This window comes from Leuresthes tenuis, unplaced genomic scaffold (genome assembly GCF_036924035.1).
Source record: "Leuresthes tenuis unplaced genomic scaffold, fLeuTen1.0.hap1 SCAF_1, whole genome shotgun sequence".
NCBI lineage: Eukaryota > Metazoa > Chordata > Actinopteri > Atheriniformes > Atherinopsidae > Leuresthes > Leuresthes tenuis.
In genome coordinates this window covers 15897488-15914319 of record NW_027325355.1, presented here as the reverse complement: position 1 = coordinate 15914319, position 16832 = coordinate 15897488, and the positions used below count along the sequence as shown (strand labels likewise).

The 16832-nt window shown below is 40.3% G+C and overlaps 1 protein-coding gene across 5 annotated transcripts in view; it reads left to right on the top strand.

The window, feature by feature from the left end:
- LOC140302971 (plakophilin-4-like) overlaps window positions 1-16832 on the top strand; it is a 44776-nt gene that overhangs the window by 13601 nt on the left and 14343 nt on the right. For 4 of the 5 annotated variants that reach the window (XM_072381555.1, XM_072381717.1, XM_072381639.1 and 1 more), the window contains exons 3-8: window positions 3331-3443; window positions 5338-5372; window positions 5943-6059; window positions 7432-7586; window positions 10443-10914; window positions 16640-16810. In XM_072381555.1, the coding sequence (XP_072237656.1) occupies window positions 3331-3443; window positions 5338-5372; window positions 5943-6059; window positions 7432-7586; window positions 10443-10914; window positions 16640-16810 (1063 nt within the window). The remainder of the gene's footprint in view (window positions 1-3330; window positions 3444-5337; window positions 5373-5942; window positions 6060-7431; window positions 7587-10442; window positions 10915-16639; window positions 16811-16832) is intronic. The other variant, XM_072381874.1, reaches the window with a different exon arrangement.

Genomic DNA, 16832 nt, shown 5'->3' with positions numbered 1-16832 from the left:
CCATCATCTACAGCACATAATATCATCAAAACATGAAGCTTTTGATACACTTTTCTTTTAAATCAGCGTTCTATCACATAAACGTTACATGATGTGAAGTACTTTCTCCTTGATTACAGCGCACATGTTGCCTGCAAAGAGTCGATTGTTTTCGGTTTAGAGCACTCTGTCTGGTGGATACAAGGTGTCATTTTAGTATCTCAGGAGGGAATGTTCAATCAACACATCACCAAAGCACCCAACAGCCCCTCCGTGCTTGTGTTGATGATCTTCCTGTCTTTCATGACGCTCCCTGGCCTTTCATACCTTCACATTTACCACTCATTGGTGCAGGAATATGCGATTGTTTGTGGACGCTCTATATGTAGTTGTATTAAGTCTTTCTGCATCACAGATGCAAGTCTGGAGATTGTTGTCTCCAGTCTGGACAACCAAGTTTATAAGATACTATGTGAATAAATTTGTGAAAAATTGCCTTCTTTTCCAAACCACTCAAATCCAAAGCTGCCGCTCTCCTCTATTATCCAGATCCTAATTACTGCCCTTCTTGTCTTCTCGCTCAGTTCCGTTGTCTCTCTAAGATCTCAAAGGCGTTCCTTTTCTGAGCTTGAGAAGTTCTCAGTATCAACGCCTACTGCTCCTCCTCTCTCTTTCTCAACCATCCCTATTTTCTCTTGTATTTGGGAATAAATTACTGACAGGCACCAAAAATCTTTGCAATTTGACCCATACTGAGTGAGAGCACCTCGATGGGCATTTCCTAAAATGCAGCAATTTCATATAATGAGGTGGTAAAGTCAAAGTGCTTGTGTGACATAACCGTCGAGCTCAGACAATAGAACTGATCATATTAAAGGAAGGATAGCTACAGAGGTGGAGGTTGTGGAATCTTTTCCAGTGACTGTATTTTAGAAAGAGAAGAGAAGCCCCACCGATTCCAACTATTTCAACAATCATAACCTCAGCAATAAACATATTTATTTGTTTTCACATGCCAGGCTTCAAGATTTTACTGATTCAACTGTCTCGGTGGGGCAGAGGAAAAGTTCTTGGAAATGACTGAATTGATGAGACTGGAGGGGAACAGAACATTAGTCGCCAAAAGACATTGACCTTTAGCAAATTAAAATACCTTCACACAGACTGCAGCAGGTCTTTATGCTTTTGGAACAGCATTTTTTTGTTTTGCTCTGGTGCTCTGGTGTCTGTATTTATTCAGATTTCTTTTTGATTCCTTGGCTGACAGTAGTCCTTCTTGTCAACATGTTCACTGCAAACACAATGGTCTGCAAGGCACAGTTTACAGACAGGAGTTTGTACTGCTGGCCACAACTTAAACATCTATTAGTCCTCCAAAAGGGGTCTGTGAGAGTTCCACAAAGAGTTACCTTGATATTTTACTGTCACAGTTTGAAAAACTCCAATGATATGTCCCTTTCTATTCCAACTCTGTAAGACTACTCCACTTTATAGCGTAGCACACCGATGGCTGTCGTGAGGAGTTGATCACAAAAAAGTGCAAAAAGAAATGATCCTGAAGAAGACTCGAGAGCCAAAATGTTGATTAGTAAAGTGAAATGTATATGGAGCCAGAATGTGTAACACTTTTTTTTTCCTTTAGTGGATCCCCGGCTGGGGCCTTTCTGTGTGGAGTCTGCATGTTCTCCCCGTGTAGGCGTGGGTTCTCTCCGGGTACTCCGGCTTCCTCCCACCATCCAGAAACATGCATGTTAGGTTAATTGGTGACTCCAAATTGTCCTTTGGAGTGTGTGTGAGCGTGTGTGGTTGTTTGTCTCGTTTGTCTCTGTGTGGCCCTGTGATGGACTGGTGACCTGTCCAGGGTGTACCCCGCCTCTCGCCCAATGACCGCTTGGATAGGCTCCAGCCACCCCGCAACTCGACAGTTGGATTAAGCGGGTATAGAATGGATGGATGGATGGATCTTGAGTGGGCAACAATACTGGAGATGTACTACTTACAATTTAATCGTTAACTTTTTTCTTGTCCTAAAGCACTAAAAAAGCTTAAAGAATGAGTGTGTTCTTGATTAGTTGGTCACATATACGAGCAACCTGATGTGTTGCTACCCGAACACATCAAGTAGACGTGCCACTTTTTCCAAAAACCAAGTTTGAACAAATTTTTTTTTAAAAGGCACACAAAATATTCTTTAAATATACACATTTAAACACACTTTTAAAATTCCGTCATTCCCATGTTATGGGAAAGGTCTACGTGTTGAAACTTGATGACATTTACAGTGACCGCATGATCATTGTCAAAGATTGATTGACTCTTGTAAGATGGAAGGAAGGAATGATGGAAGACACTAACTTTTTACTTTTCTACTTTGCTCTCAACCACTTACAACAGGGTTTGTCAGAATGAATGTACACAGCAAGGATTAGATGTTGTAAATACTGTACATGTTTAGGGTTAGAAAATCACACACCTTTCTCGTTTTTTCACAGATTTCTCATTTTAATACTTATTTGTTGCAGATCTCATCATGATACTGACATTTCCCTATTGTATACAAAACAACAGCCTAGCGATATGTTTCCATCTTCCTATTTTTAACCACACTGGTATGTTTTTGACATTTGGTTTATTGTACCTATTCCATGTTTCATTAAATGAAACTGGACTGCTGTCAGAATTATTTATGCCAACCTTCAAAGCTAAAATGCCAAAACGTCTTTGTTTCCAGCGAGTAAAATATGACTCTTTTCATTCCTGTGATAGCAGAAAGGATTTCCAAATCAACATATTTTCCAGATCAATCAATTGCTCCATTTCTCGAGGGCATAAGTCGAGTGAAAATGTGTTTATTGCTGTTTTTGCTTTAAATCCAGAGTTATGACAGTAGAACAATAAGAGGAAACAACATTGATTCACTCATTAAATGACTTGCTGTTATTGAATACGCACCCAGTTTTGCAGGTAAATGTTAAAAGGTTGTATTTTTCTATCCATGAGCTGTCATTTTCTGAAAGAACGTACCCAGAATAATCATAGTGTGAGGAGAGGTCACATCTGTTTGCGCCATCTCAAACAAATCGTTACCTTGTCGTCATTCTGCATGCTTTAGAATGTGTGTAATCAGATTATCAGGCCCAAATGCTGGTAAAAAAGAAGTCCTGGACTTACTAACAGACTCTTAATGAGCTCATGGACTTTGTGAAATCAGTCAAGTCATGTTGACTGAATACAGAATGGATTTTACATTTAATTCTAACTGGCATCAAATAGGTCTTAAGGAAGAGGCTTTAAGTGCTGTGTTATGGTGAATGTTGCGTCCTAATCGCTGCTCTTAATGTCTCATCACAGGAGCTCCAGTTTGAACGGCTGACTCGGGAGCTGGAGGAGGAGCGGCAGATTGTAGCGAGCCAGCTGGAGAGGTGTATGCTGGGAGCCGAGTCGCCAGCAGGAGAAAGTAGCAGGTGAAATTGACAGAGTTATGCTCCAGTCCCTTATTTCTTACATTCAATCAGTCTCAGTCAACTCATTTATAGTTTACAGATACATTTACACACAGAAGAAAGCATTCAGCACTAAACTGCTTCCATGAATACAAGTGGTCTCTCAGGAGAGAAACAAAACAGCACAAATGAATAAATGACTTTTGGGAAGGAGTTACCTACACAAAAAGTTATTTGAATTTTTAGCCCCCCAAAAAACTTTAGATTTTGGGTCAGTTTGACTTAAAAACAATTAAACAATAAACAATGAGGCACATGCAGGAATAGATTTCCTCTTTTAATCTCATATGCAAACAAAGTTGCAGGGTTTTACTATGAAAACCAGTAACAAGAAAATGTTAAAAAGTCAGTAACCGCTGTCATTACTGCAATCAAAAAGGTGTTAGCTAAAAATCTTATTTTTTCTGTCTTCCAGAAATGAAAGATAGATGTTTTAAGAGTTACTACCACTGCTATCACTGTTATCAGAGTAGACTTGTGTGCTGAGGTGAACATGTGAGGCAACAGAAAGTGTCATGCCAAGCACAAACATCTGCCTCTCCACTGGGATGCCTCAAGGTTTGGTACTGGGACCCCTTCCTGTTGCAATATACATCCACCTCCAGTTATTTGGATGGGGATTTTTTTCAGATAACACAGCTGTCATATGTGCATTTTATCAGAACCAAATAGAAGTCTTGAAATGTTCTGATAGTACCTGCTATCTGTATAGAGTTGACAAAGACACTTGAACCAAAGTTTATTCTTTTTGGGATTTCAGATAGTAAATGGTTGGAGCCTGTGTAATTCTTGGTACAGGCCGTGATTTTCTCTCATCTTGACTACTGCCATGCTCTTTTGGCAGGTCTCCCAACATGCAGCGTGTAATTCTTACAGGTAGTCCAGAACATGGTGGCATGGCTCGTGTTTGATCAAGCTACTCATCACTGGCTCTTGATGCTGGACCAAAACAAATTTGAGTCACCAATACTTGCCTACAGAGGGACTTCTGGGGTCTTCACCCAGTTATCTAAGTTCACTTGTACAGGGTTAGTCTCCCTCTGGACCAAATCCCATCAGAACAGGCGTGTGCCTCTCTCCCCTTCATCAATCTCTTGAGGACTCAACTCTTTAGAAAACAGCTTCTCCCCTAACACTTCTAACGCACTTAACCTTATACTACTGCGCACTCTTTGTACAGTTCTGTCTTCTCTACTCTCCTTTAAATAGATTTAAACTGATTTTGCCCTTGAAGTATAGACCAGGACCTCTTGGTGCACAAAAGCCTAAAGGTTGTACTTCTCTTTGATAAAAGCATCTGCTGAATGACTAAATGTACTATGAATGTAACCACAGTAAGATGAGCAAAGGCTCAGTCATGACAAAGATTCACCTCCAGATGCAGCTTTATAACTGTACGAATTACATTTTCAAATTAAAGTGTGATATGTTAAATATTTCTAGAATTGCGCCTATGCACTCCTTTTATTTGAAGTCCCAGTCACATAACAGCCACCTTTATTTTTCCAGTAACCTTCAGATAAATGAAGGAGTCCAATGACATATTGGATATAATTTTTCAAGTCATTATAACTAACTGTTACAATTGCATCTTAGGCATAATCGCTGCACTGTTTCCGCTAAGCAACTGAATTGCTTGTGAGTCAGACACTCACAACCTGTAAAGTTTGGACCCTCAGATGAACCTAAGATGGTCAAGATGTTGTTTTAAGTTGTGAGGATGTTCTAGAAAACTCAATCTTCCAAAGGAAGGATCCTGTTCCTGGTCTGATTGAACATAAAGTAATTGAATCTGATTTGATTTTCTCTCTTCTCTCTTGTCTTCTCCATTTCCTTTTCGTCTCTGCCACTGAAGCTCATCTGAGAAGTCGTTTGCATGGAGATCTGCTGGTATGATTTCTCATCTTATAGTGCGAGTGGTGTAGTTACAGATACAAATCATAAAGAATGATAAAAAAAAAGTTAGTATCTAGGTTCCATGAATACAAATTAGCTCAGGAGAGAGTTTTAGTGTGATGCCTCTGGTTGTTTTTTTAAACAATGAAGCTTCAAATAAGATGAAATCCATATAAATTTGCCTCTAAAGGAACATTGTTTTTCCAGACGAGAAAGCCATTATAGCCTCCAGAGGGCTGGAAATTACCGGCATGCAGCACCAGCCGGTCAAGCAAAACAAAACAGTGTTGCCACCACTGTACATAAGCTTTGAATCCGACCCATTTACTATTCTGTCCCAGAGCTCTCTCTTCAGATTCCAGGCCGGTTTCACAGCAGAATTCAAGTGCTGTAGATGATACAAGGTTTTATTCTTGCAAAAATGTATGTTATTGATTTGATTTTGCCACACCTTTTTTTTTGTCAGTGCATCAGTTGCATCACTCGTCTACCCTGAAGTAGCTAAACACACACATTAGTGTTTAAATAATTGGTAGTTTGGACTTAATGAATGTTTTATGACAGGCGGAGAGTCTCAGGGTGGAGCTATGGAGGCATCTGGTTGTCCTGGTCGTCCCCTGGAGGCTGAGGAAGGACTCTACCACCCCGAAGCAGACCGCGCCTCCCTACATGACAGTGAGGGTCTGTTAAATTTACACAGAACATGGTTTGAACTAAACTTTAGTGAGGATTTAAGTTCATTACGGCTAAATCTTGAGAAAAAGCATATAATTCGTTGTCTAAATGTGTGCTCACCTGTGAATTGTAAGACTCTATTTGTTGAAAAATATTTGATTATACTTTGTCTTTCAATACATGACGCTACCCTTGTCCGGCTGAAGAGATATTATACATTTTTAAAAGTGGCTCACAAACATATTCAGGATGGGTAACTAGTTAAATTTTTAAGAGGGTAATTATTTACCAAAAGCAGACAGAGATATGTCGAAACTTTACTGAAACATCAGGAAATGGTGCCTGCATTTGGGACTATTTTCAGCATAGGATTAATACACATGTAGTTCTGTAGTGGGACAGCTCAGTGGCTCAGAGGAATAACATTTATGAGGCAGAATTTACTGGTTAATCCAGTGACCAACAAAATTACTGTTCCCCAATTTTTTTAACCGATGTGTGAGAAACTTAAACCTCCATTACAGGTCTCTGTGATCACAGTTGCCAATATATTGAGGGGTCATGTGCAGGTTTCTCCTCTTAGCTTCTGGTTTTTCCGCTTAGTTTCTAAAAAAATCTAAACAAAGAACAAATATGTTATATATTTGTTCACTTCAGCTGAAGCTGCCCAGAACATAAAGTCCTCTGTGCCCGAATCTTTATTTTTAACTGGAAAAGTTCCCCATGTATTTACCCCTAGGAGCACTATTAGGCTCCTTCACAAGAGAGTTTGACATTTTGGGTCCATCAAGCTCCCTGGAAGCACGTGTTTATCCGTAATAGATGGGTGTCTGATAGAGTGAAGAAGTAGAGCAGCTGGTGCAGCCCTGAATTCTTATTTGTGCAGGAGACTTTCTGTTTTATCTATGTTGAGAAAGTACAACAACTGGTTTTGCATATATATTTAAAATTCTGCCGTACAACCCCGTTTACAACCTAAAATCCTGAACACCATTTAACCTCCCTCTCACTGGAGTTAATTTCAACATATGTAAACATCTACCATCTTAGCAGAGGTTTGAAATATTAAAACAAATCTGCCTTTGGCTTATTTATATTCCATACAGTTGGAGTGGTCTGAGAGTATAAAAATACTCCCCACATGATTCCTCCTCTTCATCCAACAGTAGAAAGTAGGCCAGCAGATTGTTCCAGGGGCAGCATAAAAGCTTAATACAGATCTCCATGTATACATATTAATATGCATAATGCCATTTCACAAGTTGAAAGCCAAGTAAGATAATGTGCAAATGACTGACATGCTGTAAATGATGTGGCGATGTCTTTAGTTTGATCGTACCACAGTGCACTGATGCCTCTTCTCTTTCTTCTCTTTCAGGCTCAGGAGGTCACTCAGCCCACATGACTTCCTATTCAGACAGTGGCTACCAAGACAGCAGTGTTAGTTATTACAGCAACCAGAACGTGGTTCGCTCAGAACCCCGAGCCTCATTATCAAGAAGCCCGAGAGCAGAGGGTCAAGCCTCTGGGCAGGTAGGTCTGTTCTCCTCTCCTCTCCTCTCCATCGTTCTTATTTTCTTCTTTTTTTTTTAAAGCAGTGGCAGTATTTTAAATGAAAGTCTAAAGATCGAAAGTTTCAGAAATAATCAACATTTGATGCAAAAACTCAGATATGAACCTAATCTAAATGTTCATTTACGGGTTGTTCTGATATGATGCAGCAAAAGGGGACAAAATTAATCTTACCAAGAATGCTATATCCTGGCCAGTGATAAGAAGGCACTGGCAACCAACAGGCCAGCAGTGGGAAATAAGAAGCTGATTATTTATTCAACCTAGTTGGTAAGTCATGCAGCTAAGTCAGCAACCCATTGGATCAGCTAATGGCTCAGTTGGAATTTAGCATGCTGACGTTAGCAGCTTACTGCATTGGATTGAAAAGTCAGTTTGCGACTCCAAGGTTAAACTAGATGCTGATAAAATTGGTGTGCATCATATTCACAGATTTATAGTAAAAGTACTGCAATAGCACATAGCGAGTACAAATTATTTTTGTGTATTTCCAGGATCTCAAAAAATAAAGTATAATGCACACTGGTAACAAGTTTAATTCTTACTGTGAATTATGTTGTAAATCTTATGTGTACAATTGCACATACACAAAGCATTTATATGGGTTTCCTAGCTTTAAAGAAGTTTTCTCGTTCCCCTTCAGGAATGCCAAAATTATGACACACTCCATATGATGGAGTGGCTGGTTTGACTGTAGCAGTTCCATTTATTGGGTTGCTAACCTCTGCATGCTATTAAGCCCTTTCCTTATGGTAATGCCAAGTTGAGCCAGTTTAAGTGAGTTAATGAAGCATGAGTAACCACAATAGTTGAATAAATACATTTATGGCTTCTAATTTTTTACAAAGGCATTAATACTACTGTTGTTGTACTAGTGCATTTTAATACAATGCAGTTCTTTGAGCTTCTACATCAATTACACGCTACACTATTTAGGTTGAGTTTAGTAGTACTATTTTAGTTGTATAAAGAGCTTGTTAAAGTCCTTGTTTTGGAAAAGTAAGACGAAAGACTTAGTCAGTGTTTTAGGCTACCATTGTGCTGCTAGCATGCCTTTAGCTGCTACCTCGAGTTCAACTGGCAAAATCAACACCAAATACCAACTTGTATTTGTCTCCTAGTTTATCAAATCAGGGTGTAATTAGTTGATATATATACAGCAAAAACACAAGTTTTAAGTCAGCTTTCAGTATTTTTAAATTGAATAACCATATGTCAGACTGAGCAACTTGAGCAGGGTTTAGGCAGGGCCTAGCAAAATGTGCTGTATTAGAAGTCAATTCACATACATATTTAGACTACCTCATTTTTGCCAGTTTTAAAGCATGGGTTAAAAAATGTTCTTGCCCTTGGAAAGCAATTTAAGAAGCAATTTTAAGTCAGCTTCTATATCCTTTAAATTAATTATTACACTAATTAACTTTGAGCCACAGCTTTGGATGAAAAGCCCTCAGGGGAAAAGCACTAATTTGAGCAGCTACAATATAATGACAATTGGGTAATAACAATAAAACATGATCCAAAGCTCCTCCACCTTTGCTTTATTGAACCACATAGGGAGAAGAAATATTCCTCTTCCCCCGTATGTGGATGTTTTTGCAATTGGTACCATCTAAAAAAAATAGGAATTTCTTTGCTGCTTGTGGCTGTCGTCACCCCGAGAACCACAGCAGCTAATAGAGGCTCAATGATTACTGTCATGATCATCAATGAAACACTTTAAATCAAATTGTCTTCAAACTTAATAGGGTTCCAGCTTATATTATCAGATCCTTTCATTGTGGCCGATAATTATATGCTCTTTTCATGACAGTAGAAACACCAGTGACAAAAAATAATGAGGCCAACTTGAATTTTCTCCTGATTTATTACAAACACAGCAGACCCACCAAATGCTGACATGTCTCGGCTCTTAATTTTCCTTTCAGGTGTTTACAGCTTCAAGGGATTAAGGCGGCACAGATTGCCGTCTAGTTGGCTGAGCCTGTGATATGGGGACATTTTTCATTTCATGATGAGGAGAAAAAGTTTTTTCATCATAAATATGGAATATTCTGTAATCTTCCCAGTAATGTATTGTATTGAAAGAGCCCTGCCTATGGTACATAGAGAAGTAAGACAAACATTCAATGACTTGGACAAATGAAAATGATGCTCTTCATCAGATGTGATACAACGGTCAGTTTATAGATGACTATATTTTTAAATGGGAACAATTGGGAGTGAATTGTTAAATTATAAACACTGGTATTACGCTGACATTTTTATTCTTTTGAGCCGGGAAAGCAGATTAATGCCAAGAATTAAGCAAATGTTAATTAGAAATAATAAAATGCTATTAAATTTAATTGACTAATAAAGGTAAGAGAAACTCTGAGATAATGGTTTTATTACTTTCTGTTTTAATAACAACACATAATAAGTGTAATAAGTCTTATTAAGTATAATAAGTATAATATTTAAGAAATTATTTTGTCCTTTATGACATCTTTCCTGATTTTATAGAGACTGACACTCATTGTACATTCAATATGCCTGCAAAGGTAGAGAGGTTTATCTTTGTCTTTGTGTGCTCATAATTGTTTAGTATTTTTCTGCATAATAAAACACGCTTCCAAGCATATCCCTGCACATTATGCACATTTTAAATCCTGCACTGGCACAGTTTAATGGTTTTCTCCCAAACATAATGACCTGTAAAAATCAAGGATGCTTTAGGGAAGTGTAAAGAAAGTAGATGCCTCATTGTCATACGAATTACATACCTCAGTTCCAGTATCCAGAGGACTAAGCTTGGACTTTTCCCCCCCTTGTCAGGCATCTAGTCGGGTGTTACGGAGGATGGCCTCCCACCCATCCAGGAGCCAGTCTCCAGGCTGTGGCACCGCAGGCACAGTCTCACCCTCCCGCATCTCCCTGCGAACATCCCAAGGCAGTACGTATGACTCGCCCATCTTGTCTGAGCCCAAACCACTGGCTGCCATCTTCCCCGGCACCACCATGCCACCCACCTGCCCGTCACCAACCTCCCCAAGCGACGTCACCCAAGGCCTGGGAAGTGGGGGAGGAATTGGGATTGGTGGAGGAGGAGGTGGAGGACGGCTGGGCTCCACCCTCTCCTTGATCGAGGGAAGGGGTTTGACAGGGTCACCGCTCCGGTCAGGGATGACAGCGGTACCGCAGCATTATGGATCCACGTTGCCCAGGCAGAGCCAGTCGCTGGCGTACGGTGCTGATCCATACGGCCTGTACCAGAGGAGTGCTCTGCCCCGCCCTGACAGCCTCATAGGTCAGTCTGATGTCCGTTAGTGATGTCCATTAGAAATATCCAAATGCATTATTTACACCAGATTTATAAAACCGTGCATACCTATGATACTTTTTTGTTACTCTAGCTGCCATAAATAGATGTGGACACTACCCTGATTATTATTTTACACATAACAACATTTTTTGTACCACAACTAGATAGAAAGGAGTATGTCCATCAAAGCTATGGATAAAGGACACTAGCAAAACAGGCAAGAGATAAGCTCATAACCTGTGTGGTATTCAGCCTTGTGTGGCTTTGGTCATAAAGGAGACACAGATGTGCAGATCGATCATGTTGTGTTGCCTGTTTTCTAAAACAGCTTTTGGAAATCTGAAGCAGCACATGAGTCAGTCTTGTGCTTGAAAAAAAATCTCTGAATATTTGCTTTGGTTGTAAAGTCCCATTTGCACAGCCATTAAGCACGGCCATCATTCACAGCTGCAGTTATTTACATCCCTCCATAAAAGTATGTTTGGAAAATTCACGAAAAAAACTAAACTGAATTATTCTTTTAATTTTTTAAGTTAAATTTGCATTTTTTTCCATTATAGTAATGATGACATGAATGCATGAGGTCGACACATTTTAACTGCGCATCCCTTTGCAGGGGTACCAGTCTATAAGGAGGATAAGGCACATGCATGGCTTGTTTTTGCCCAGATGCATAAGTGATGCAAAATGTACCCGCAGTCCAGACCTGTTTCCCACTGAAAACATTTGATTAAACATTCCACTTTAAAATTCGAGTTCCTAAACATTTAGAGTGTTTTTCAGATATGGGACTCAGTGGTAAACATCTTATTTACATTTTACACAACATCCTAACTTGTCTTAACAGGGTTATATCATCTGTTATGCAGCCGAAGAAATAAAACACTTATTTTGCAATTTATACAGAATCACTGCATAAAAATCAAAAGCTTTGATTCAGTTTCAAAACCTTGTTTAATATAGTTTTGTTTCATGACTATGTTGCGGTTCATGTAGATGAAAGTTGTTCTATATTTCAGCTGTTATTTTCAAGATTTACAATCAAATCTTCACAAAACATTAACTATCTACAGTACTATATACACGCATGAGCATTCTTCATGTGGAGCTGTTGAATCTGTTACAACCTTGCGTAAAACTGCTCAAGTGAATGTCTCAGATCTTTACAGCCCGCCTGCTTGATATGGTTTGATGTTGTTCTGCACTGACGTGGAGATCTCATAAATGCACAGTGGGTGAAAGCTGCAGCCTTTCCTTTTGTCCTTCTTCATTTTTATAATGGGCAAATTAACAGGTTCAGAGGACAGCTCTCACCGTCAGGTCACAATCTGAGCGGAAAGAAATCCGAAAATCCCCTCATAGCTGTGTTTTTCCACAGGCGCTGCTGCAGTGGAAGATGATGTAGAGTGTGGAGTGGGTTTCCAGCAAATCTTCTGGCTGTAAATAAACAAAGCCATGTTCCACAGCTTCAACACCATTTCCTCTGTTGAAAGTCTGAGCAGGGCTGATTTAATATGTAGCACACATTTTTAATCTGCTCCACAGAGTTCCCTGCATCACTGTGGAGCCGCAAGAATCATTAAATAAAGCTTCACGTTTAACAAAATAACTTTGAGCCAAAGTGCAAGCTCAGCAGGTGATTTTATCTCGTAACCAGGCTCAGGGAGCTCATACCATGCAGTTTTTAGCTGAATTATCTTTTGCAGCACTGGCAGATAATTATGCTGGGTTTAATAAAGTTTCATTTGATGCATGCAAGTATGAAAGGAAGGGGCGTAATGTAGGACTGAAAGGAAGTCCTTTGTACCAGGTAGATGTGGTGAGTACAGGCCTCATTTTGATGTTGGAGGTTGTGATTGATGCGCAGCAGAAACACAAGCCACTAAAAGGTGGAGAAACACATATTCACAGCATGCATGAGCACAGTGCAGCAGAGATTCCTTGAATGTCTCTCTCATTCCCTGCTTAGCAAATCGATGGCTGAGAGAGAAAACTGTGTTAGTATCACTTGGTCTGAATGTGAGGCGGTGGACTGCGAGCAGGATGAGGCTGTGGGGGGAGACGATCCTCAACCAAAAATCCAAAGTCCAAATGCAGCGCGAGCTTACTGATGGAAGTTTATTCTTATTTATTTAAACAACACAGAAATGTTTGTTCAAAGTGCTACAGGATGCTTAGAAATACACCAATAAGCATATGCAGTAAGAAAGCCGGTTAAAGCAAGCTGAATAATTTCCAAGACCAAAATTGCTCCAGTTCGTGGATACAGTTCCAGATTGCTTTCCCTCAGCCCATCTTTATTTCTGAGAGACTCTGCCTCTCTGAGGTGCTCCTTTGTGTCTTGTTTCCCCCTGTCCCAAGTCTTTTTGGATACGTATGTGTATGTATATGTATGTTGGCTCTGAGAGAATTTCGAGCACAATGAAAACTGTCCGTGATCTCATATTGTAATTATGACTTTTGACTTTATTGCAAAACCTGCCAAAACCTGCCAAACCTGTCATGAATGCATCCAAATGGCTGTGGATGCCTGCTCAGGGTTGACATTCTGAATGTTAAACTGACTGTGACTTGCAGGATACAACGTCAGCATGTCAACTTCATGTCCAGAAGGGCATTATTTCAGACATCCGATTTTTACTGAAGGCATAGACTTAATCTCCACGATTCAGGGGATGTTGCAGATTAAGTATCCGGAAATTTGTTTTTCCTCTGTTTGTGTTTACATTTATGAGGGGAAAAATGACCTGAATTTATCTTGAGGGGTGTCTGAAACAAAACAAAAGAGTCTGAGCATTTATTGTTATACACACAGTGCAAACTGGGTGTAATCTGGTCCTGAGTTACTGCAGCTCTGCTCATTTTCTCACCGACACTTGGGACTCCAGGTGAATTCAGTTCATCTAATGAGCTGTTTGGACAGACAGCCGGCAGGGCTGCAGTACTCCACGACAACTGCCACTTTCAAACTACAGCTTACAGCCAGTAAAGGTATGACAAATTTGTTATTCTGACCTTCAGGCTTGAAGCAGTTTTATTTTATCTGCCTGATTCATTGGGGGATGTGTCACTTACACTGGTGCAAAACAGAAAAGCCTCAAATTCTCACACGTGAGCAGCAGAAACCAGTAAATGTTTGGTCTACTTGCCAGATAAATGCGCCATATAAGTTCATTTATAGCCTCGTTAGTTGTTACCTTGGTAACTACTTCTCTAACTTGCGCCCAAGTGGAACATACATTTAATTAGAGTTTAAATATCACCATTACATCAAACAGATTGGGCTTGACACAGGTTTTTGACATTTACTTATCAGTTTACTCAGAGCTAAACTTGCTCAGCTGATCAGGAGGAGCTGATTGATATCCCTGGAGAACCAACCTTTGGACTTTGTGCCTTTCTGATTGGTTAAGACAGCCGCGGCTGGCTGAGAAACTTGAGAAGGGATTATTTCTGTTCTGCTGCCAGGCGCTTTACTGAGCCTGGCTTACAAACGCCTTTGAGGCGTCTTTGGAGCAAATTTCCCACCAAACAGACACGTACACATCGAAGCTTTGAACTGGGTGTATTTAACTTTGTCACCAGGGTTTTGACGATGTTGAAAGACTTTCTTCAGCAAACATTAAGCCAGTTTTATCACTCCTACTCCTCTTATTAACTGGTTATCGACAATTGTCCCTGCTTGCTGCTTCAGCTGGTGGAGCAGCGCTGCTGATGCTGCAGCGACAGAGATTTATTCCTCCATCCTGCCCTCTGTCACTTTGCTAAGCCGCTCCCACTGACCCATATAGTGGTGTTTCTATCACAAAGCCTGATGGAACATCAGCATGTGATTATCAGCCAAGGCTTTATTATGCTGCTGTGCCTCTTTTAATTCACGCGCCCATGTGTGATTCTGCACTGATTGTACTCGTGTCAGTGATCCAGATCCATATGTGCACCATATGTTTTTTGTGTAAAAACGGCATAGAAAGGACCTTTTTATCTGTGCTTGAGGCAGAGTCAGTGAACTAAATAAAACGCCTTCTATTCTTTAGCTGAGTGTGTTTCCTGCAGTGCTGCTAAGTGACCTAATACGTCGCCTCAGTCCTTATTCTCTGTTATCCTGCAGATCCTCGATAATCTGAGATTATGTGAGGGAGATAAGTAATAGATTGATATACAAGATTAGGCTTTTAGTAATCGTAGGTTAGGTTAGGTAGTGACACATGGGGATCTGCCAACATATTAAGCTATCTGGTGATGCCTTTTTTTTTTTTTTTTCTTTTGTGTGTGTGCGTGCAATCGAGGTTTTGAAATGTGAGCACCCGAAAAAAGTTTTTGAGCCAAAACAAGTTTAAAGAATCCGCTGAAAAAAAGGGAATCGAGGAGGATCCCTCGTAATGCAGCAGGATTCCTTTGCACACTGCTAGAAGGTGCGTGCAGATTACATGGCGGCTCGACTCATTTGTAAATCCAGTAATTGTTTGGGGTTTTGGAGAATAAACGTCATTGTTGACCTTGAACAGTTTTCCCCCGGTAAATACATAATGTGGTGAGAAAACTTCTGAGGAGTAAATATATCTGCTTGAAACTGCTAAACTCTGTGACAAGTTGTCCATTTTGGGTGTGGAGTCTGTGTTACTCCAACTGGATGCATAATCAAGGTCTTGTCAGAAAGAAACACCCTTCATGTTTCTTATGAACATGTTAGCTTAGAAATGGCACTCATATGGTCTTGAAAGGGATAGAGGGACACCCCTCCATTTCAGTTTCTGCAGTATATCTTTTTCATCATATACTGCCTCCTGTGCCATTCTGTTGTAGTTTCTGTTCCTGTATCCTGCAATATGGCCTTATGTGTGAAGGCAAACAGAGAAAAGGAAAGAACTGGCTCTCATGAGAACTTAATGGGGTTAGACTGTGACTGTGTCTTCTTTTACATAATTGATATTGTTGAATAACACCCAGTTTTGTAACTGCTGTGAAAATATTCTTCTGTTTCCTTCTGGCATATCTTAAGCATTTTGGCAGCTTTACGCATCCTGTACTCTGAAGATCACAATTCTGTTTTGGGTCAGTGAAGAACCTGTGAGGAAAACACTGAGGTGTCCAAATTGTGTGACAGCGACACCACATTTTTGCTTTCTTCCAGCTTTTCCAGGTTTGTTCTCTCTGAAATTGGTGAAGAATTGAACTGCAGGAGAAAACAGCTCTGTCATCACCAGCTTTATGTGCAAATCTTGTTCTTGAGCAACTGGACCCCCTCACTCGACCTTTCCCCTGAAGCTTCTTTATAATTGGAGCGCTGTTTGAGCGGCTCTGCTGCGAGACTGGAGGAAAAACCCTTTGCCCTGCTTGTTTGACGAGCTGATGAAGACGCCTGCTGCAGATTCTGAAAGACCAGAGTTCTGGTGCCATTTATAAGCACAGCGGCGTCTGTTGTCTGCATGGCGTGCTGTTTATGGCACAGTCTGGATTTGCACAACTTCACCAGCAGCTGGTGATCAAGAGAGCTCAATGATGAGATATGAATTTATGAACGACAAAAAGTTATGCAGCTTCTGTGTTATTTTTTTTTACTAGTGTTTGCAAGCACAGGACAAAAGTATTAGCTTTAAAATTAAATGGTGGTTGGCGTTGTAGCCTTAAAGTGCTTATGATTAATTTTACCTGTTTTACCTGTTGTGTAAATTTAAGTTTATTTACGTGCTAATTTACGTACCCGCAGGGCTTCACAGCTCATACGCCAGTCACGGGGTGCAGATAGATCCAGAGCTGAGGGCGGCCTTGTCTCCAGACTGCCACATGACTCCTGTTTTTGATGAACGCTCTTTCCAAAGCCCCCTGTACCACAGCCCCACGCACGACCCCCAGGGCTCCCTCTACAGGACTAACACAGGTACTGCGCCTCCATAACCGCG